The sequence below is a fragment of the Panthera onca genome, chromosome A2 (assembly GCF_046562875.1).
Source record: "Panthera onca isolate mPanOnc1 chromosome A2, mPanOnc1 haplotype 2, whole genome shotgun sequence".
In the NCBI taxonomy this organism is placed as follows: domain Eukaryota; kingdom Metazoa; phylum Chordata; class Mammalia; order Carnivora; family Felidae; genus Panthera; species Panthera onca.
In genome coordinates this window covers 76,211,456-76,233,552 of record NC_138340.1, presented here as the reverse complement: position 1 = coordinate 76,233,552, position 22,097 = coordinate 76,211,456, and the positions used below count along the sequence as shown (strand labels likewise).

At 39.5% G+C, this 22,097-nt stretch overlaps 1 protein-coding gene across 7 annotated transcripts in view; it reads left to right on the top strand.

Moving 5' to 3' along the window:
- Positions 1-14,476, top strand: part of NME8 (NME/NM23 family member 8) — a 54,309-nt gene extending 39,833 nt beyond the window's left edge. For 5 of the 7 annotated variants that reach the window (XM_060632247.3, XM_060632248.3, XM_060632243.3 and 2 more), the window contains 4 exons: positions 300-451; positions 2,220-2,364; positions 3,325-3,563; positions 14,288-14,476. In XM_060632247.3, the coding sequence (XP_060488230.1) occupies positions 300-451; positions 2,220-2,364; positions 3,325-3,562 (535 nt within the window). In that variant the 3' untranslated portion in view covers position 3,563; positions 14,288-14,476. Of the gene's footprint in view, positions 1-299; positions 452-2,219; positions 2,365-3,324; positions 3,564-5,691; positions 5,953-12,514; positions 12,779-14,287 lie in introns of all 7 variants that reach the window. The other 2 variants (XM_060632246.3, XM_060632245.3) reach the window with 2 other exon arrangements.
- The last annotated feature ends 7,621 nt before the right edge of the window (positions 14,477-22,097 follow it).

Below are 22,097 nucleotides of genomic sequence, written 5' to 3'. Positions count from 1 at the left end.
GATTGTACAGTCTGCATTTTCACCGCACTAAGGCATCCGTTCGTTCTTTCAGAGTCAGCTGTAAATATTCACATCGTGGTTATTTAAATGTTCATGCTCTGTCTTCCTGATGACCGTTACCTCCTTATAAGGAAGTAATATGCTCCAAGCCACTCTGTCATTATTGCCTTTCGCATAATGTCTAGATCAGGAATGAGTTGCTTGATAACTTTTGAACAATTCATATAAATAGTGTTCTGTTGTGTTGGCTTATACTGTGTTATGTGATGCTCTAATAGTTCTTGACTTCATTTTCAAAGCTTATGCGTGCAATTTGCAGTGGAAGGTTTGCCTATCAACCAGTTGTATGGAAGTGATTCGTTAGAAACTGCCGAAAAGGAAATACAATATTTCTTTCCTCCTCAACAGACTTTAGCACTGATTAAACCTCATGTAACACAGGAACAAAGAGGTAAATATTTAGAAATGAAAGTCAATGTATACATCCCCTTCAAATTTTGTGAAAATTTTCAAACTATGCAATGAACACCCATATCCCTTCATCTCGATGTAACAATTAGCTCTTGTCATATTTGTTCTGTCTCCCTCCTTCCCTCATCCTTCTTTCTGTCTCCCTCATAATCAAAATGATGACGAATTTTGTTCAAGTCCTTTTAGAGTTGATGGAGTTGATGGAGACGATGTTTTTCTCCATAGATATATTACCACGAAAGATAATGTTAATGATATTTCTAATATCAAGCCATTCTTCCATTCCTGTGTAAATTACACTTAATCATGAGGTATTTTTTAAATGTGCTTTTGAATTCTAGTTGCATATATTTTATTTGGGATTTTTCACATTGAGACTGACAATGATATTGGTCCATCCTTTTCATTTTTTTTGTGCAAGGTTAAATAACAATGTAATACTTCATAAAAAATGTGAATGCCTTTGTTTTCGGCACTCTGGAGGAGTTTAAGCAGCAGTGGGATTGCTGTTTGAAGATTTCCCATGAAATCTTTCCCATGAAAATTTCTGGGCCTGGTTTCAATGGTTATTTCTACCCTGTCATTTCTTAGTTTGTTGTCTCAAACAAACAGAATTTGATTTATTTAGGAGTTAGTTCTCTTTTTCTAACTCATTACTTTCTGTTGTTGTTGTTGTTTTTTTTTTAATTTTCACCTTCCTTTGATTCTCTAGTAGTTTTAAAAAATGTTCTTCTAGCTTTTTAAATTAGATCTTTAATTCATTTATTTTCATTATCTTATTTTTGTCAATGTAACATTTTGAAGTTATATGTTTTCCTTGATTACTGGTTTAATCTTCTGATTATCCCATAGATTTTATTTCATTAAAAATTTTTTTTAATGTTTATTTATTTTTGAGAGAGAGAGAGAGAGAGAGAGAGAGAGAGAGAGAGAGAGAGAAAGCCAGGGAGGGGCAGAGAGTGAAGTAGACATATTTTTTATGAAGCTGTCAGCACAGAGCCCAACGCGGGTCTTGAACTCAAGAACTGTGAGATCATGACCTGAGCCGAAGTCAGACGTTTAACTGACTGAGCCACCCAGGCACCCCTCTCATAAATTTTAATGCATAGTGTTGTCATTAACGTTATTTTTTTGAAATTCTGCACTGTGCCTACAATATTCTTTCTCTACTTGTCTGCTTGGTGATCATCTCTTACCGTTTCTGTACTTAACACAAAGATCGGCCTTTCTGGAAGTCATCTCTGATCTTCCCAGAGAGAGTTAATGGTTTACTTGCCTGTGGTTGCAGGAGCCTTTATACATTGCTCTTTCCCAATCCCTCAGTTGGCTCACTAAATGTAGCCCTTAAAAGTTAGGCGGCTGGTGAGATTTTGACAAGATTTACTTTATTCAATTCCCTCCATGGGCTCCCTGCTTCAATCCATATCTAGCAAGGAGTTCCTTGACATTTGTAGCATGGACGTGAAAACATGACTTCACTTTCGGCACAGAGTCACATCCCTTCCCCTCTCCTTATAGTCTATGAGCTGTTGTCAGTGCGTCCTGGAAAGGTGCACCTCAGAGATTGAACATCTGCATTAATGTATTAACATGGTGCTTTTCAGTTCAATTTCATTTTGCATAGTTTTTGCTTTTAAAGCCACCCTATGTAAGCAAAATGATTACTTTCCATAGTTATTTCAGTCTACTTGAACATGGAACAAAAGTGGAGGCATTCTGCAAGATTACCAAATATCTGTTTTCCCTAGAGGAGATCTTGAAATATATTAAAGAGGTTGGATTTGAAATAACACAGATGAAGGAAATGCTCCTAAATGAAGAAGCAGCAGACAAAATTTACTCAAAAATAAAAACAAAAGACTTTTATAAAGATGTATTGGAAGTGTTATCTGAGTAAGTTTCTGATATATAGTCCTTTGCACGATAAAAGTAGTAAATATTCATTATAGAAACTGAAAAATACAAAATGTAATGAAAACATTCCATCTAATTTCATTCATTCAAAGACACCCTGTTAATATTTGGGGTTCATTCTTCTTTGTTTCCTCCTTTCTCTATATTCTTCTCTCTTTCCTTCCTTCCCTTCTCCTTACCCATCCTTCTTTCCTTCTTTCTTTCCTTCTTTTCTTCCTTCCTTCCTTCTTTCCTTCTTTCCTTCCTTCCTTCTTTCCTTCCTTCCTTCCTTTCTTCCTCTATTTCTGTAGGTCTTCAACATTATATAGAGGTGATATGAGTTTCAGTTTCTGGTTTTAAGTTTCTGTTTTGCCAACATATTTAATCTGTGCCTCGATTGCCTTATCTATAAAATGGGGATAATAATAGTATCCATCTCATAGGTTTGTTGTGAGGGTTATATAATTAGTACATTGGACATACTTGGAACAGTGTCTGACACATATCTCTAGACTTAACCTATAGCACTCATGCAGCACAAAAACCTGTTCTCTCCCCAAAAGGGGGGAGGAATGGAAAAACAGAAAGAAAGTACAAGGGGCGCCTGGGCGGCTCAGTCGGTTAAACGTCTGACTCTTGATTTGGGCTCAGGTCATGATCTCATGGTTCGTGAGATCAAGCCCTGTGTCGTGAGATCAACTGGGTTTCGTGCTGACAGTGTGGAGCCTGCTTGGGATTCTTTGTCTCCTCTCTCTCTGCCCCTTCCCCCACTAATGTGTGTGCTCTCTCTCTCTCTCTCTCAAAAACAAATTAACATTTAAAACAACTTAAAAAAACCCCACAAAATCACACTGACAAGGACAAAGAATAAAGACCAAGTGTGGCATTCTGTGTTTAGCTGTGTATGCAATCTCTACAGGTGTAAATAGCCAAATCTTCTGAAAGCATTCTTCTTTGCAGAGGTCCATCTTTGGTCATGATTCTGACCAAGTGGAATGCTGTTTCAGACTGGAGACGATTGATGGGTCCTGTAGACCCAGATGAAGCAAAACTACTGTCCCCAGATTCTATCCGAGCCCAGTTTGGAACAAGTGTTTCGAAAAATGCTGTCCATGGATCATCTAATATCCAAGAAGCAATGGAGACCATCGATCAAATGTTTGAAATGTTGGTTCCCGAGAACCCTGAGGGAAACTAAAGTACGGTACCTTTTAAATGATTGTTTTCTTTTCTTTGCTTGTTACTGTGATTGAGCCCAGGATGAGACTGTCCCAGAAGGACCAGAACTTTTCCCATATGTCTGAATCAAACTTTATTTCTTGCCAGACACACTGTGCTATTCCATAACAGCCTTGAAGCTACATAATACGCATATGGATTGAGTTTGCTTAGCTGTTGATAGGAAGCTTGAAAACTTTTCTGTCCTGGGCCATGTGGGAGACAGAGCCCAAGTTAAGTGACTTTTCCCATAAAACCTACTTTCCTTTATTTTTAAAGCGGGCTCACATACACTTGTGTGGCTCTGACTGCTGACTGGAATAAGACTGTATATGGACTCTTCGCATGTCGAGGGTTGTCCCCCCTTGGATGACCCAAACTGAGAGTCAGTATCCAGAACATAATGAGAAAGCAGTGTGAAGTGGAGAAACCCATCCACACCCAGCCAGGTTCCTTGGGGAGAGAAGAGTACCTTTTTCCCTTAATACTGTCATTTAGGCTATATTTCTCCAGGTATAAGCACATTGTATGAAAATATTAGATGCATAAAATAAAAATAAATTTGGGCAAAGGGAGCCTCATTCCATACGTCTCACTCAATTACAGACCGAGGCATGAGTGTACAACCCATAAACATTTATGTTGGGAAAATATGTATCGTGTGTCTGCTTGACCTGTAGGTTCTTGGTTGATACAAAAAAAATGGCTGAGTGAAGGTTGTTACCTTCAGGAAAGGGCAAATCTAGCGGGGAGACAAAACTCACAGAAACAACATCTGATTATAATCACTGTGGGACAGTACATTATTAAACATGTCACTGATGGATGACTACGTGGGGATAGATGTTATAGCAACCTGGTGTAGATCTATGCTAACATCTGCATATCCCTCCTTTTTTGATGAGGGGAGCATTATGAATAATATAGAGGATTTCAAATTAGTGTATAATTAAGTGCTGAATTGACAGGTGTATGTTTGATGGTTAGGCGTTGGAGAAGGTAAGGAATGAAATCAGTCTTGAGAAATAAGGAGGATTTTCAAAATCAGAGGTAAGGAAGCAAGAAAGAGAATTCAATGTTGTTGTTTTTTTATTTTTTATTTTTAATTTTAAGTTTACTTATTTTGAGAGAGAGACAGAGAGAGTGAGTGGGGGAGGGACAAAGAGAAAGGAGGAAAGAGAGTATCCCAAGCAGGCTCTGCACTGTCAGCGAAGAGACGGATGCGGGGCTCAAAGTCACAAACTGCAAGTTCATGACCTGAGCCGAAACCAAGAGTCTACGCTTAACTGACTGAGCCCACCCCAAGAATTCAGTTTTGTTTTTTTTTTCATTTTTTTTTTAACGTTTATTTATTTTTGAGGCAGAGAGAGACAGAGCATGAACGGGGGAGGGGCAGAGAGAGAGGGAGACACAGAATCGGAAGCAGGCTCCAGGCTCTGAGCCATCAGCCCAGAGCCCGACGCGGGGCTTGAACTCACAGACCGCGAGATCGTGACCTGAGCTGAAGTCGGACGCTTAACCGACTGCGCCACCCAGGCGCCCCCCCAAGAATTCAGTTTTAAAAGTTTCGAAACTATCATATATGCATACACTTGATGCTTATATATAAAGACACGTTGCTGGTTTCTGTCTTACTATGTCTACAATACCATATCTACTATACTCTATCATATCACCTTAAGGTATTGTTGGCCTGTTTTAGACATTCAAGAATAAGTTATGCAGCTCTTGCTATATGCCAGACGTTGTTGCAAGACTGAATGTACACAGTCCTTGTCCTGAAACTCTAGAACTCTAAAAGAAGGAGATAGAAAATTAACATGTGTTCTACGGTTCTTAGGGGATAAGCACATAGGGGTAACTGCTCCATGGAGGAGATGGAGAGGGAAAATGAGATGCAGGCTCTCCAGGCAGGAGGCATTGCAATAACATGAAAGATTACAGCAACCTGAACTAAGGTAGAAATGGTGAGTTAGTGATAAGGGGAATGATAAGAGAATTGTTAGAAGTCATCAAGACTTGATGACTGACTACCACTCTACCAAATAAGTGGGAAAAATAAAAGCTTCCTGGCCTGAGTAACTGAGGAAATGACCTAACCATTTCCAGACAAAGAACCCAGAAGAGAGAAGTTGGTTGGAAGAAAATATTATGAGTTCTGTTCTGGTCCTGTTGAGAAGAAGGCATCTGAGTTGAGAGTAAGTGTGGCCCTCAGAGCAGGGGCAGGTCAAGAGGGCTCCATTGGAGTGATGTCAGCAAGATGGTGACACAGGCGGCTCCAAGCTCCCATCCTTCTGCAAGAATAAACAACCGAAGCTGTCAGAACCAACTTTATCAGAACTCTGGAAAACACCAAAGGTTTACAGCCAGGTGTGTGCTGAATCAACAAAAAGCCAACTTAAAAATGATATCGTTTTGTGACGTTTTAATGTACCCTACATTTCCCCAGCATGGTGACAGTCTTGAAGATCACGGCCTATTCCTGGTGTGTAACCCTTGTCTCTGGCTCCAGAGAGAATAGAACAGATACCATTTGCAAATCACTGTGTGTTTTTCTGTTCTAACCTATCTGGAGGCTACCTGAAGGATAACACAAGGCACTCATCTCTATTTCACCAAACCTGGAGACAACTCAGGGAAGAAAGCTGTTGGGCATTGATTAAAAACACTGTATGGTGGGCACCTGGGTGGCTTAGTTGGTTAAGTGTCCAATTCTGTTCAGGTCGTGATCTCACAGTTCATGAGCTCGAGATCCACACTGGGCTTTCTGCAATCAATACAGCGTCCATTTTGGATCCTCTGTCCCCTCTCTCTCTCTGCCCCTTCCCTGCTTATGCTCTCTGTCTCTCTCTCTCTCTCTCTCTCAAAAATAAATACACATTAAAAGAATAACATTGCATGGTGATCAAAAACCCCACTGCTGTCTGAGGCCAAAGATTATGTTTGAGACATACAATGGAGCACCTAAAGCCAGGGAGGAAAAGCTGGGGAGGGGGATTTTCTTTGGGAAATTGGGGCATTCAAAAGCAGTAATGCATACTGGGGATACATATTCGGAAAATATTTGAGAGACCCTGTGTTTTCACTACTGGCTGATAGGCTCAGTACAAACAGGAAGTTAAGGCTGAGACAGAATTGTAAAAGGCCTGGCTAAGTGTTTGAAATGCTGCAGCACAGAGTCAATCTACAAAGACTTGGAGAAGTGGTTTTTTGTTGTTTTTCAACTCCTGACTTTCAAGGAAGTCTTAGTTAAAACATTGGCTTAACACAAACCAAGTCTTCACCAATCAAGAGCCAACCCTGGGGAAAAGGGAATATCTGATTTCCAGAGTTACCACACTGTAATAATTGAATGTCCAATTTTCTTTTTATTTTTTTTAATTTAAAAAAAAAAATTTTTTTTTAACGTTTATTTTTGAGACGGAGAGAGGACAGAGTATGAACGGGGGAGGGTCAGAGAGAGGGAGACACAGAATGGGAAGCAGGCTTCAGGCTCTGAGCTGTCAGCACAGAGCCTGACACAGGGCTCGAACTCACGGACCGCGAGATCATGACCTGAGCCGAAGTCGGCCGCTTAACCGACTGAGCCACCCAGGCGCCCCTTGAATGTCCAATTTTCAATAACAGCAACAAAAAAATCAGAGAATAGAAAATATGGCCCATTCACAGGAAAAAAAGTTGACAGAAACCATCCCTGAGAAAGCCCAGACATTGGACTTACTGGATAAAGACTTTAAATCACTGTCTTAATATGCTCAAAGAGTTAAAGGAAACCATGGGACAAAAACTAAAGGAAATCAGGAAATCAGAAAAATAATGTATGAACAAAATGAGAATATGAATAAAGAGAAACTAACAATAAACCAACTAGGAATCCCAGAGCTGAAAAATGCAATAACTGAATTGAAATATTCACTAGAGGGGTTCAAGACAAATTTGAGCAGGCAGAAGAAAAAAATCAGTGAACTAGAAGATAGGACAGTAAGAAGTTTCCAGTCTTAGGAGTTGAAATTAAGAAAGAAAAAGAACAAAAGTGGACAGAGTCTATGGGATCTCTGGGACACTATCATTTAGGCCAACATATGCATTATGGGAATTCCTGAAGGAAAAGGAAGAATACTTGAAGAAATAATGGCTGAAAACTTCCCAAATATAATGAAATTCCTTAATCTACACATCCAAAAAGCTCAAAGAATCACAAGCAGAATAAACTCAAAGAGAGCCACACTGAGGCACATTATAGTCAAATTGTCAAAAGCCAAAACCAAAGAATCTTAAGATTACTAAGAAAGAAATGACTTACTATGTACATGGAATCCTCAATAACAGCTTGTTTCTCATAAGAAGCCACGGAGACCAGAAGGCAGTGGGATAACACATTCAAAGTATTGAGAGGAAAACAAAAACAAAAACAAAAACAAAAAACCTGTCAACCAAGATTTCTATATTTGGCAAAAGTATCCTTCAGGAGTAAAAGTGGAATTAAGACATTCCCAAGTTAACAAAAACTAAAGGAGTTTGTTACTAATAGATCTGTCTACAAGCAATGCTAAAGGGAGTACTTTAAACTAAAATGAGGGGCATCTGGGTACCTTGATCAGTTAAGTGCCCTACTTTGGCTCAGGTCATGATCTCACAGTTCCTGAATTTGAGCCCCATATTGGGTTCTCTACTGTCAGCACGGAAATTGCTTTGGATCCTCTGTCTCCCTCTCTTTCTCTGCCCCTCCCTTGCTCGTGCTCTCTCTCTCTCTCTCTCAAACATAAACATTAAAAAAATAAACTGAAATGAGAGGACCCTAGACAATAACTCAAAGCCATGTGAAGAAATAAAGCACATTGGTAACAACAACTACATAAGTAAATGTGAAAGCCAGTAAAATTGCACTTTTGGTTTCTAACTCCCCCTTGTTCTCCTAGAATATATAAAAGACAATGATAAAATAATGACGATAAACATATGTTTATGGGCACACTGTATACAAACATGTACAATCTGTGATGATAATTATATAAAAGAATAGGAGTAGAGAATACTATTGAAACTAAATTGATATTATTCAAACAGGGTTGTTATAAGTTTAAGTATGCTAATTGTAATTCTCAAGGTAACCAAAGGAATAAAAATGGTGCACTACACACAAAAAAATCGAATACAAAAGAAGCCAATAGTGGAGGGAAAATAACACATAGGACATATAGAAAACATACAGCCAAATGGCAGAAATAAGTCCTTTTGAATTGGTAATTATTTTAAAATGTATGTGGAGTAAATTGTCCAATATAAAGGCAGAACTTGGTGGAATGGATCAAAACATGGATTCATCTATATGCTGTCTATAAGACTCACTTAAGCCCCAAAGACACAAAGAGCTTGAAAGTGAAAGGATGGAAATATATATATTTAATACAAATAGTAACTAAAAGAGAGCTAGGGTAGCTTATCAGAAAAATATATCTGCTGTCAAAAAAGTGTACAAGAGACATAAGAAGACATTATATATTGAGAAAGATTCATCAACAAGGTATAACAATTAGAAGCATACACATTCATAACAACAGAGGCCCAAAATATATGAAGCATCCTTTGACAGAACTGAAGGGAGAAATGGACAGTTCCACAATAATAGTTGGAGACTTCAGTGTCCATCTTTCAATAATGGATAGAACAAGACAAAAGATCAATAAGAAAAGGGAGGACTTGAATAATGCTATAGTCCAATTAGACCTAAAAGATATGTATTCCACCAATCAGCAGTAGAATATACATTCTTCTCAAGTACACCAGGCATATGCTGTAAGATAAACCATATGTTAGACCACCAAAAAGTCTTAATAGATTTTTAAAATATTAGAATCATATGAAGTATCTTTTCTGACTATAACGGAATGATACTAGAAATCGATAACAGAAGGAAAACTAGAAAGCTCATGAATATGTAGAAACCAACACACTTTTAGAGCCAATGGTTAGAGAAGAAATCACCAGAGAAATTAGAAAATGCTTTGAGATGAATGAAAATGAAATCACAATACCAAAACGTGTGGGATGCAGCAGAAGCAGTGTCAAGAGGGAATTTTTGAACAATAAAGTATTAGATTAACAATCTCAAATTAACAAACTAAATTTGCACTGTCAGGAACTAGAAAAAGAAGAAACAGATCAAACCCAAATTTAGCAGAAGGAAAGAAATAATAAAGATTAGAGTGGAGGCAAATGATATGGAGAATATAAACTCAATATCAAAAATCAACAAAATCAAAAGATTGTCCTTTGAAAAGATCAAAAGCCTTGACAAAAGAAAGGTCCTGCCAGCATTGTAGTGGAGAATGTAAAACAGGACATGCCCCTGCAGCAGGGTGGCGGGGGGTGGGGGGGTGAGGGGGTGATGGGTCCGTGACTACAAGTGAAACCTTCTGTTCTGGGACTGTTGAGCTGCAGGATGTTTGCTGTGGGCTTCGGGACCTTGCTCTTTGGGTACTGGAGCATAATGACGTGGAACCCAGTGTAGGCACCTGAAGATTGAGGACTTCAAGACCCTCATGGCACTGATGCCACTGTTTCAGACAGAGAAGGAACAGAGGGTCCTACAAGATGCTTTGGGAGAACCTGGAGGAAGAGACCTCCTGGAAAGACGTGCCTGCCTGGAAGGTGGGTAAGTCTGTGTTCTACACAATGTGCTGGGTAACCCCTGTGATGGGCAAGCTCTAAGGGCTGCCCATGAAGGAGGAGATTTCTCAGCTGCCTATGGCTTCATATGGTATCCATAGGGGCTTGCACTGCTTGGAACACTGGACCCCTGCATCCTCCCCACTGGGAAAGAATAAGTGCTCAGGAGACCTGGAAAAAAAAAAAAAAGATGAAAATTACTAAAATCAGAAGTGAAAGAAGGGACGTTCTACTGCTGAATTTACAAAAATATAAAGGATTATAAGAATTCTACAAACAATCGTATACCATTAAAATGGATAAATAAGGTGAAATGCAAATTCCTGGGAAGACACAAAATGCCAAAACTGGCTCAAGAAGAAACAGAAAATCTGAATAGACCTATAACAAGGAAGGAGAACAAATCAGTAATGAAAACCTTGCCAAAAAGAAAAACCCAGAACCAGATGGCTTCAGATAGAATTCTCCATTCATTGAGAATTCTATCAAACAATTAAATAAGAATTAACTCCAATTCTCAAGCTCCACAAAAGAATTGAAAAGGAGGCAAAGCTTAACTCATTCTGTGGGGTCAGCGTTACCCTGATACAAGAGCCAGACAAAGAGGGAAAAAGAAGACTACATAACAATAAGCCTTATGAATATATCAACTCTAAAATCCTCGGTAAAATACTAGCACACCGAATTCAACAGCATATTAGAAGGATTATATACCATGATCAAGTGAGATTTATTTTAGGAATATGAGAGTAGTTCAACATATGAATATCAAGGAATGTAACACACCACACTAATAGAATGAAGGAGAAAACAGATATTATCTCAACTGAAACAGAAAAAGCATTCAACAAAATCCAACACCCCTTCATGATAAAAACGCTCAATAAATTAGGAATATAAAGAACTTCCCCCACATGATAAAGGCCATATGTGAAAAATCCACAGCTGACATTATACTACAATAGTGAAAGACCGAAAGCTTTTCTTCTAAGATCAAGATCCTGACTTTACCCACTTCTATTTAGCATAGTATTGGAAGGTCTAGCCAGAGCAATTAGGCAAGACAAAGAAATAAAAGCATCCAAATTGGAATATTATTAGCAGGTAGCATGATCTTGTATCTAATAAACTCTGAAGAATCACACACATACAAAAAATTGTTGGAGCTAATTCTGTAAAAGTTCAGGATACAAATCAACACACAAAAATCATTCATGTTTCTATGTACTAACAATGAAAAAAATCCCAAAAGGAGATTAATTAAGCAATTCAATTTACCATAGCATAAAAAAAATAATAAAATACTTAGGGAGAAATTTAGTCAGTGTACAAGCACAAGACTTTTACACTGAAAGATATAAAACAATGCTGGAAGAAACTAAGGAAGATGTAAATAAATAGAAAGACACTCTGTGTTCATGGCTTGGAAAACTTAGTATTGTGAAGATTACAGCGCTACGCAAAGTGGTCTACAGATTCAACAAAAGCCCTAAAAAATCCCTTTGGTGTTTTTTACAAAGGTGGAAAAACCCATCCTAAAATTCATATGAAATTTCAAAGCACTCAGAATAGCCAACACAATCTTGAAAAACAACAAAGTTGGAGCACTCCCACCTCCTGATTTCAAAAGTTATTACAAAGAGACAGTAGTCAAAACAATGCAGTAGTGGCATAAGGATAGACAAATGGAATAGAATTGAGAACCCATGAATAAAACTTCACTTTATGGTTAGTTGATGTTCAACAAAGGATGCCAAGATCATTCAGTAAAATGAGAACAGTCTCTTCAATAAATAGTACTGGAAAGACTAGACATCTACATTTAAAATAATAAAGTTGGGGGGCACCCCAGTGGCTTAGTCCATTGAGCATTCGACTTCGGCTCGGGTCATTATCTTGTGGTTTGTGAGTTCGAGCCCTACATTGGGCTCACTGCTGTCAGCGCAGAGCCTGCTTCAGATCCTCTGTCCCCCCCCCTCTCTGCCCCAACCCCACTTGTGCTCTCTCTCTCAAAAATAAACAGTAAAAAAATTTAAATAATGAAGTTGGACCATTACCTTACACTATATACAAAAATTAATTCAAAGTTGATCAAAGATCTACTTTTAAGAGCTGAAACTATAAAACTCTTAGAAAAAAAACATAGGGGTGAATCTGTTGGACCTTGGATTAGGCAATGATTTTTTAAATATGCCAAAGGCACTGGCAACAAAAGAAAAAATAAAATGGTCTTAATCAAAAATAAAAATTTTGTTCATCAAAGGAAACTATGAAGAGAGTGACAAGACAACCCACAGAATGGAAGGAAATATTTGCAAATTCTACGTCTGATAGGGGTTTAATATGAGAAATGGAAAAGGCTTGAACAGACATTTCTCCAAAGAAGATCAACCACTGGCCAAGAAGCACATGAAAAGATTCCCAACACAATCAGTCCTTAGAGAAATGAAAATCACAACCAAAATGAGATGTCACTGCACACCTAACTACGATGGCTATAATAAAAAAAGGACTATAACAAGTGTTGGTAAGGATGTGGAGAAATGGGGACCCTTACACATGATGGTGGGGATATAAAATGGGGCAGCTACTATGGACGACAGTGTGGTAGTTCCTCAAAATGTTAAACATAGAATTATATGTGACCCAGCAACTCCACTCCTAGATATATATCCAAGAAAATTGAAATCAGGGATACAAACATATACTTGTAACACCAATATTCATAGCAGCATTATATACAATAGCCAAAGGGTGGAAACAACCCAAGTGTCCATCAACAGAAGGATGGATAAACAAAAATGGTATATACCTACAATGGAATATTATTTATTCCTGTCTCTGTCTCTCTGTCTCTCTCTCCTTCTGCCCCTCCCCCCTCGCATGTGTGCACATTCATGCTGTCTCACTCTCTCAAAAAAAAATAATTTCTTTAAAAAAAATTTAAGAAAGGAGGGGCGCCTGGGTGGCTCAGTCGGTTAAACGTCTGACTTCCGCTCAGGTCATGATCTCGTGCTCCGTGAGCTCAAGCCCCACGTCGGGCTCTGTGCTGACAGCTCAGAGCCTGGAGCCTGTTTCAGATTCTGTGTCTCCCTGTCTCTCTGACCCTCCCCCATTCACGCTATGTCTCTCTCTGTCTCAAAAACAAATAAACGTTAAAAAAAAATTAAGAAAAAAAAGAAGAAAAAATTTAACAAAGGAAATAGGTTGTGATAGTTGCAAACAATGCAGACATACTTAAAACCACTGATTTGTATACTTGAAAATAGTTAAAATTGTAAATTTTATGTTCTATATATTTTACCACAATAAAAATATCTTAAAAGTAAAATAAAGAATAGTTCCTCAGGAGAGCACAAAGATCCCTCCCAACAGAGTTCTCCAAACCCCCTCCTCAAACAATACAAAATGAAGCTTGCCTCACAACACATTAAAAAAAAAATGCGTGTAATCCCAACATCAAAATCCTTAAATAGTAAGCCTTTACTAAAGTTTCTTGAAGAGATACCAAATAAAGGAATTTTTTTTTCAAACAAAATATAACACCACCACCACCACCACCACCACCAAGAAATTCCTAAAACTCCTTGTTGGACACCGCTGTCCCCAGAATCCCTCTGGGCCCTGCAACTCCTTCCCCAGTCATCACCTCCTTCTCTTGACTTTCCTGCATGTTCCATAAAGAGCTGCACACTCAGGCCTGTTGTCTTCTGCAGCTCCCTCCAAATTCTATTTCCCACCTCTGGCTTAACCAGCAATTCTGAACCCTTGAAAGGATCAGGTAGAAAGCTGCAGTTACTCACAGTGAATGTTTTTAATTAACCCTGTCCACAGAATTTGTTCATTCACTTATTGGGTTGAAAACCCATGCTGATTGTTTACTTGCTGAATCAGGCAGTATTCTCGGCAAAGAAAAGAGACCATCTCCCAAGTGTGATTTACCACGTGTCAGGGATTTGTGTGCAAAATGGAAACACACAACTGCTCTAAAGTTAGTTTTCTGTGTATCTCATCAAGTATATTCTTTCTTTCTTAGAACTTTGAGAAGATAATGCATGTAAGTTCGCACTGACATACGAGCATGTGGCACAGCTTCCTGGGAGGAATAAAAAGGAAGATACTCTCTGGAGGAAAACTCAACGTTACCTCAAGTTAAAAACTCACCTCAAAGTGAAAAACGTATGGGTGTGCATGATAACAATAAAACAGGTAACCTTCAAACAAATCTTAATGTTTATTTTTACCCTATCTTTCTGAGAGGATTTAAGGTGGCTTGTGTAAATGCCGCCCGGATCCAGCAACATAATTGGGGAGGAACGTGGAATGTGGGGAAGAAGAGTGTAGGATGGATCCAGTGAAGCCAGGAGCGGAGTTGTAGACGAAATGCATACGAGGCCCTAATGTGTATTTAGAGGTGGCCAAAAATTTGACTCTAAGCCTTTCAGCAATGAACTCTGAAGAGGTGTCGCATCAGTTTACATCATTTGCCATCTAACTACAGGACGGTGAGGTCATGCGCCTTGTTTCCTGATGCTAAGACAAGGCAAGTCTCTTCAGGGATGCAGTGGATAAAAGCCAGAGTTTTCCCTGGTTTTGGCATTTCCTCCTCTCAGGATGTAATCTGATGATGGTTACTACGGTGATGCGCTTAAGCTTTTAGCCAGAGTTAGGTGTAAATCCCAGCCTGCTGGCTCTGAATCCTCCTTTTCATTCCACTCAAGAGAACATACTGGAAAGCAAGTGAGCAGAAATGATGTTCTTGTAAGGTTAACTTTTCATCCTGATTTTTAAACTATAATGTTAACAAAGATACAAACTTTGATCGTTTAGCATTCTTTTTATTGTGATAAGAACACTGAACACTGAGCTCTATCCTCGTAACAAAATTTTAAGGGTACAGTGCTTTATTGTTGGCTTGTAGGTACAATGTTAAATAGCAGATCTCTAGAGCTTATTCATCTTACTTCGCTGAAACTTTAGTTCAGTTGATTAATACTCCCCATTTCCCCCTCTCCTGGGCCCCTGGTAACCACCGTTCCCATCTTTGATTTTATGAATAGGACTACTCATGTGGAATAACGTAGTTCTCATTTTCTGTGTCCGCCTTATTTCACTCAACGTACTCCTTTCAAGGTCCATCCACGTTGTCACATTTTGCAGAATTTCCATATTTTTTTAAGGCTAAATAATATTTTATTGTACGTGTGCAGCACATTTTCTTTATCCATTCATCTGTCAATAGACATTTCGGTTGTTCACACGTTAGCTTTTGTAATTAGTGCTGCACTGAATGTGGGAAAGGTAATATCAAGATCCCGTTTTTAATTATTTTGGATACATACCCAGAAGTGGGATTCTTGAATAATATGGTGGTTCTATATTTTTTGGTAGTTCTATTTTTTAATTTTTGAGGAACCTCCGTACAGTTTTCCAAAGCAACTGGGCCAGTTTGCATTCCCACCAAGAGTGCCAGCAAGGTCTCCAGTTTGTCCACATCCTAACAGAGACACACATATATACCATCCCAGCAGGTGTAAGATGGCATCTCACTGTGGCTTTGATTTGCATTTCCTTGGTGATAAGTGACAACGGACATTTCTTCATATACCCGTTGGCCATTTGCATGTCTTCTTTGGAGAAAAGTCTGTTCAAGTCCTTAGCCCATTTTATTTATTTCTTATTTTATTTTATTTATTTCTTAAAAAAATTTTATTGCTTATTTATTTTTGAGAGAGAGAGACAGAACATGAGCTGGGGAGGGGCAGAGAAAGAGAGAGACAAAGAGTCCGAAGCAGGCTCAGGCTCTGAGCTGTCTGCACAGAGCCTAGCGTGCGGCTTGATCTCATGAACTGTGAGACCATGACCTGAGCCAAAGTTGGAAGCTTAACTGACTGGGCCACCCAGGTGCCCCCTTAGCCCAGTTTTTTAAAGGAGTTATTAGGTTTTCTTTGTTACTGAGTTTTATTAGTTCTTTATAGATTTTGGAATCAGATGTATGGCAAATATTTTCTCCCATTCTACAGCCTGACTTTACATTCTGTTGATTGTTTTCTTTATTGTGTGGCAACTTTGATTTAGTCCCACCTGTTTATTTTTATTTTTGTTACCTGTGCCTTTAGTGCTGTATCTGTGAAGTCACTGCCAAGACCAGTGTCATGAAGCTTTGCCCGTTTTTGTTTGTTTGTTTGTTTGTTTGTTTGTTTTCTGGGAGCTTTACCTGTTTGTGTCTTATGTTTAAGCCTTATTTAAAAAAAGTTTAAGAGAGAGAGAGAGAGAGAGCACAAACAGGGTAGGGGCAGATAGGGAGGAGGGAGAGAGAATCCCAGGCAGGCTCTGCACTGTCAGCACAGAGCCCAATGTGGGGCTCGAACTCATGAACTGTGAAAGCATGACCTGAGACAAAATCAAGAGTCGGGAGCTTAACTGACTGAGCCACCCAGGCTCCCCTAAGCCTTTGTTTTAGAGCAGGCTGGACCCGGCAGGGAGTGGCCTGCAGGTACCCACACTGGTGACTCAGCCTCCTGTCTACACAGTCCAGACATGGGGATGGGGACCTGGCCTGCCTGGATTCTGGGAGTCACATGGCAGTGTGCAGTTTGCTCCCCCACAACCTAGTGTTGGGTATCCATGCCCTGTAGGCCTGTGTGGCCATGGCCACCCCGACCAACTGGCCATCTGCCTGGGGCAATCGGTTCCCTCTGCCGTACCTCCTGCTGCAGAGGCTGGACAGATTGTTAGGGCCAAATCCCATGTAGCCCTGCTGCTTTTACCAGATGCCCCTCTCCAGACCTGGACTTTCTTATCTGCTCTCTCTGCACTGGGAAGAAGGGGAAGCTATGGTGTCTGCCTTCTCTGTACTCCTCTGTGGTAGATCCATCCAAGCTCCAAGGCTGACAAGACCTAGGCTAGTCCTCTGGGATCCCTCTCAGGAAAGTTGGGGCACTGGACACCCAAACCAATTCCTTCCTCCCCTTGGGAGAAGCCAAGAGTTAGGGGGTTTCTTCCCGATCATATGCTGCTGTGCCGGATGCAGGGACTCTGGGCAGGGGGGATCCCAAATCTCTCTACTGGCTTTGGGGATTCTGGCTTCACGGTCACCTCGAGTGCAGGAACTTTCCACTTAGTTCCTGGAGTGCTTGCAAAGGAAATTTGTTCATGGACTGTTGTTGAGTTGGTGAATTTGCAGAGGGAAGGATGGTCCAGGGCTTCCTACGCTGCCATCTTGCTGACATCACCTCTTGATTATTTAGTATTAGTAACACCTTGCTCACCTCAAAACTCTAGTGTTCCAACATTATGTTTGAGAAGCACGTGTGAATTAACAGTAAGGATATTTCTCAATTTTTCTTCAGAACACGTTAAAAAAAAAACTAGGGTAAATCAATTACTGGCTTTTTTTTTTTTATTGTGCAGAAAAATAAGTAGAGTAAAAATCTTCACCCTACTTCCTTCATATTCCCCACTCCTTCAGATCAAATACTATTAGCTGTCAAGTGGCACACTCTGGAACCGTCCAGAACTTCAAAAGCATTAAAGCAACAAAATTAACAACATATTTCACCAGCAGATGGCATGTTTCCCTCAGTTGTCTATATATGTGTTCTTCTCTATATGACGATTTTTATAAGCAAGACATAGATAAGGAAAGGGTATTTCTTTAGGATTATAGAATCCCTTTTAAGCTAAGTGGTCAGAAATCCACTAATCAACGCCAAAAGAGATATACTCAAACCTTAATTTGTGTTGGTGCTGGTCTTGAGATTGAAGTTAGTGGGTGGCAGCACCGTGAGGCAGGCACATGGGAGCTGGGGTTGGCAGGACCTGCGAATATCTTCTTGCCCCTGCGGAAGAAAGGTTAGAAGAGGCTAGAAAGTTGTCAGCGCCCCAGCTCAGTGGGCCGATCTTGAATCTCAGCTGGACAGAAAGCACCTGTCTCAGAAATCTCAGCCACTGAGGCTGAAGCAATTGAGGACAGAATTGGATTATGAATTCCACTCTACAAAACAACCCCTTTCTTTTAGGACTGGCTCTCTTATGCAACTTGACCCTGAAGCCACAGGTTTTTTGATCGCCCCACTTCGTCCCTATAGCCACCTTTTAAGACAGGAGACCTGAAGCATTCTTGGTTGGAGCCGAATACATTCCAGAATCCTCTGATTGGATCCCATTCTCTGTAAATAGATTCCCTCAGGAACATGGACGGGTTTCCTAAAATATACTATGCCCCATTCTATGGCCCTCTTCCCGGACTCTGTTGGTGCCCTTTTTGCTCACTGGGGTGGATGCCCCTGGTACTGATTCTTGCCTGAACTGTGTTTGAACTTGCTCATCCCTTGGAAACTACTTTGGATGACCTCCAAGGTCAGTTTTTTTAATGCTTTTAATAAAGGGAGAAAGTTGACTAAGCAATTGTTCATGTGATCTTCAGCGGCCGAAATATTTCAATGACATAATAAATATTTGAAATTCTTACAAGACTAAAAATGTTAATGAAGTTTTAAAAAATGCATCAGTTTGGTTCAACAACAGCATTTGAGATATCCCTTGATACCATGATGGAATTTTATTCATAATACCATTTTTTGCTGAATCCAAGTTCTTTGCACTTCATCATGTGATTCATGTTGTTACAATGTTGTGACGCTTGGAATCGGCCCTCTGGGTATGAGTCTTCCCTGTTAGCTAAATTTCATTGCTAATGAAGTATGCTCGTTTTCCCTTTCAAAGTACATCACTAATGCGATCCACGCTCACCATTATAAAGTGGTTCTCATCTAGATATTCCAGCTACATATTTTAGGATTATCCAGTTAGAAAATGGATCTCATACAAATATTGAGCTGGATACACTGATGCTTATATTTTTGTGCTGACACTGTGTGGACCTGTAAAGGCAAAATTACACATCATGGACTTTATTACTGCCATGAATTGCCTTGTTAACTACCTCCTAACTGCCATTCTTTACATTCTAGTACAAAGAAACCTCTCTTAAGTAGAAGGGTGAATACCGTAAGACTGTAGCTGTGATCGGCACATTTTCCCTTCAATAAATTTGAAGTAAAACAAAAAAGACGTGAAGACATTGAAGTTTTGGGGTTTTACAGATTCAAATAGTTTATAGATGGCAATTTCCAAAGTTGACTGGAACATTTGTTGCTCGACACCAACCATGGGGACCGTTACTGACCAGGTATCCAGACACCATGGTCTGAAATGCATTGCTAACATTGTGCCAAGACCAGGCTTCCATGGACTGGTTGCCATCCATGATCGAGTGAGGCAGGACACGAGGGCAGAGCTGCTCCCGGGAGATGAGGGACTGGATGTCTCGCTTGTCTCAACGCTCCCCAATAGCCTTGCCAAATTCTCCTTAAGACATCGAGGAAGTCTGGAGTGCATCCACTCAACCTCTCTTCCCTCCCGTTGTCTGTTCTGCCAGCCCTGTTCATCTCCCCTCCCGTCTCTCTCAGTAGGTGTTTCCTCGAATGGAATCCTTCCATGCTTAACTCCATTTTGTGTCTGCTTCTCTGAGGACCCAGATCAACATACATGTCATCGACGAAGCTGTTTCCATGTTTACGTGTCTACATGGCTTACAGCCATACGACTTTCCATTTTGTTCTCGTTCCCTTTTTCTCTTTCTCATGATATTTTTGTAGCATCTTCTAAAAGTAACATGTACTAAAAGTAACAAAATACGCAAAAGCACTTACACTTTGTGCTCTTGTGCCCTTTTTTTTTTTTCCTCGTCCTGAAAATTCAATCCGAGTGGAAAATTATTTGTGTCACAAAAATCTGGCGTGCCTTAGGAACCACATTTAAACATCCTTGCTCACAAGTAACTGGCAAAATAAACTCTGGTACCTCTAAACTATGTGGTTGTAGAAAATGAAAATACAGTTTTATTTCTTTATATGGAAAGGCAGTCATGTTACATTATTCTATTCATATACTCAAACAGAGAGAGTCTGGAAGGTTGGCATCAAAATGCTGATTTTAACATTTGGAGTACTTTTCTCTGTGTCTTTTCTCCACTTATCTCTGTTGTTTGAATAACAAAAAGGGGGGATATTTCATTGCCATCCTAGGGTCGAGCGTTCCTTTGGAATACTAATGTTAAGGTAAATACACAATCCCACATACTCCCTCGATCTGAAGAACATATCATTGCTTGCTTATCAGTTAAGTCACCAAGTTGACAATTCACTAACATTTTTGGTTGACATGGCTGTCATTGTTACATGATACATCTTTTAGAGTAAAATGCTTTTCAAGAATTACTTTCCCATTAGGAAACATGATCAGTATTGGTGTATATTATTCTATAACCGAAGCAATGATTGGTTCCTATTGCTCTTTGTGTGGTGATACATGAGCCTTCCCTCGAATAGCCGGGCCAATGTTACTGACCAAGCAGAGCACTTTGGCCTGTTAAGTTAAAATTGAGTAACTCTGGGGGCCCAGATCTTTCTCTAGCAACATGTGAGGTGTCAGATAAGCCCTAGGATAGCCTTTCTCTTTTGGGCTGGCTTATGAGTTCTAAGGTCCCATTCAACTTTCTCATTGCACACTTCCAAATAACCACTTTTGCTTTTTGAGTTGGTGATAACAGCAGGTAGAAATTTGTGGTTAAAAAAACAAAACAAAACAAAACAAACCAACCCCCCAAAGCCAAAACAAAAAGCAAAAGACAAAAAAAAAAAAACAAAACACAAAAAAAAACCCCAACCACATGCCCTTCTTTTTTATTTAGGAACTAGTTCCACCCAACAAAAGTACCCTAAAGCTAGTTCAAGTAAAGGAGTTTTATTGTAAGCTTGCAATGGATAGTTCTTTAAGTATCCAAGGACAGAAACCAAAAGTGTGTTCACACTGCATTGGTTTTAACTAAAAAGTAAAAAACTAAGGTTATTTATCCAAATTCTCATGTATCTTAAAAGAAGGCTGGACTGAGAGCAAATCTACTGACATGTCTGTTACACCCTAATTCTTTGGTTTCTCTAGCTGACCGGTTATATTCCTAAATTTGAATCATGAAAAAGATTGAGGAGGTTGTATAGACTTTCCCAAGTCAAGAGATTTATCATCTATCTATCTATCTATCTATCTATCATCTATCATCTAATTTATCATCACCATCTATCATCTATGTATCATCTACCATCTATGTCATCTATCTTATCTATCAGTCTATCTATCTTATCTATCATCTATCTTATCTGCCATCTATCATCATCTATCAATCATCTCATCAGAATCTATCTATCAATCATCTATCTGTCCATCAACTATATCCTCTTTGAAGTCCTTCATCACTCATTCCCCAGCTTCCTGAGTATTTGGAGTGTTGAGAATGTGGTCAGTGATAGCTCACAGAGGAAGAGCAGGGCTTTGCCCAAGACGACATCTGGTTTCCAGCTAAGATTTATAAAGAAATATTGGCAGGGCAAAACAATCTTAGTGAGGATTTGGAGAGTCAACATTTTTACCTATCTGTGGTCCAATATCCTGATGGATAATTGACACCATAATCAAGGACTTTCCTCAGTGAACATAACTCCATGGCCCAGCAGTGCTACTTAAACTGACTTATCCCAAGGGACCAATGAAGGATGTGCACAGATATTAGTTATCAAGATGTTGACTCAGTTATTCAGTATGTTCAGTTAAGAAACAACATCAATGCCTCATAACGTAAGGGTTGGTAGAGCAAAGCAACCACGGACTACAACGGAGCCATTATAAATGAGGTGGCATCAGCTTTATTGACATGAGAACTCATCTCAATAAGAGGCTGAGTGAAGAAGGAAGGTTAATGAACAGTATGTATAATAAGCTCCTGG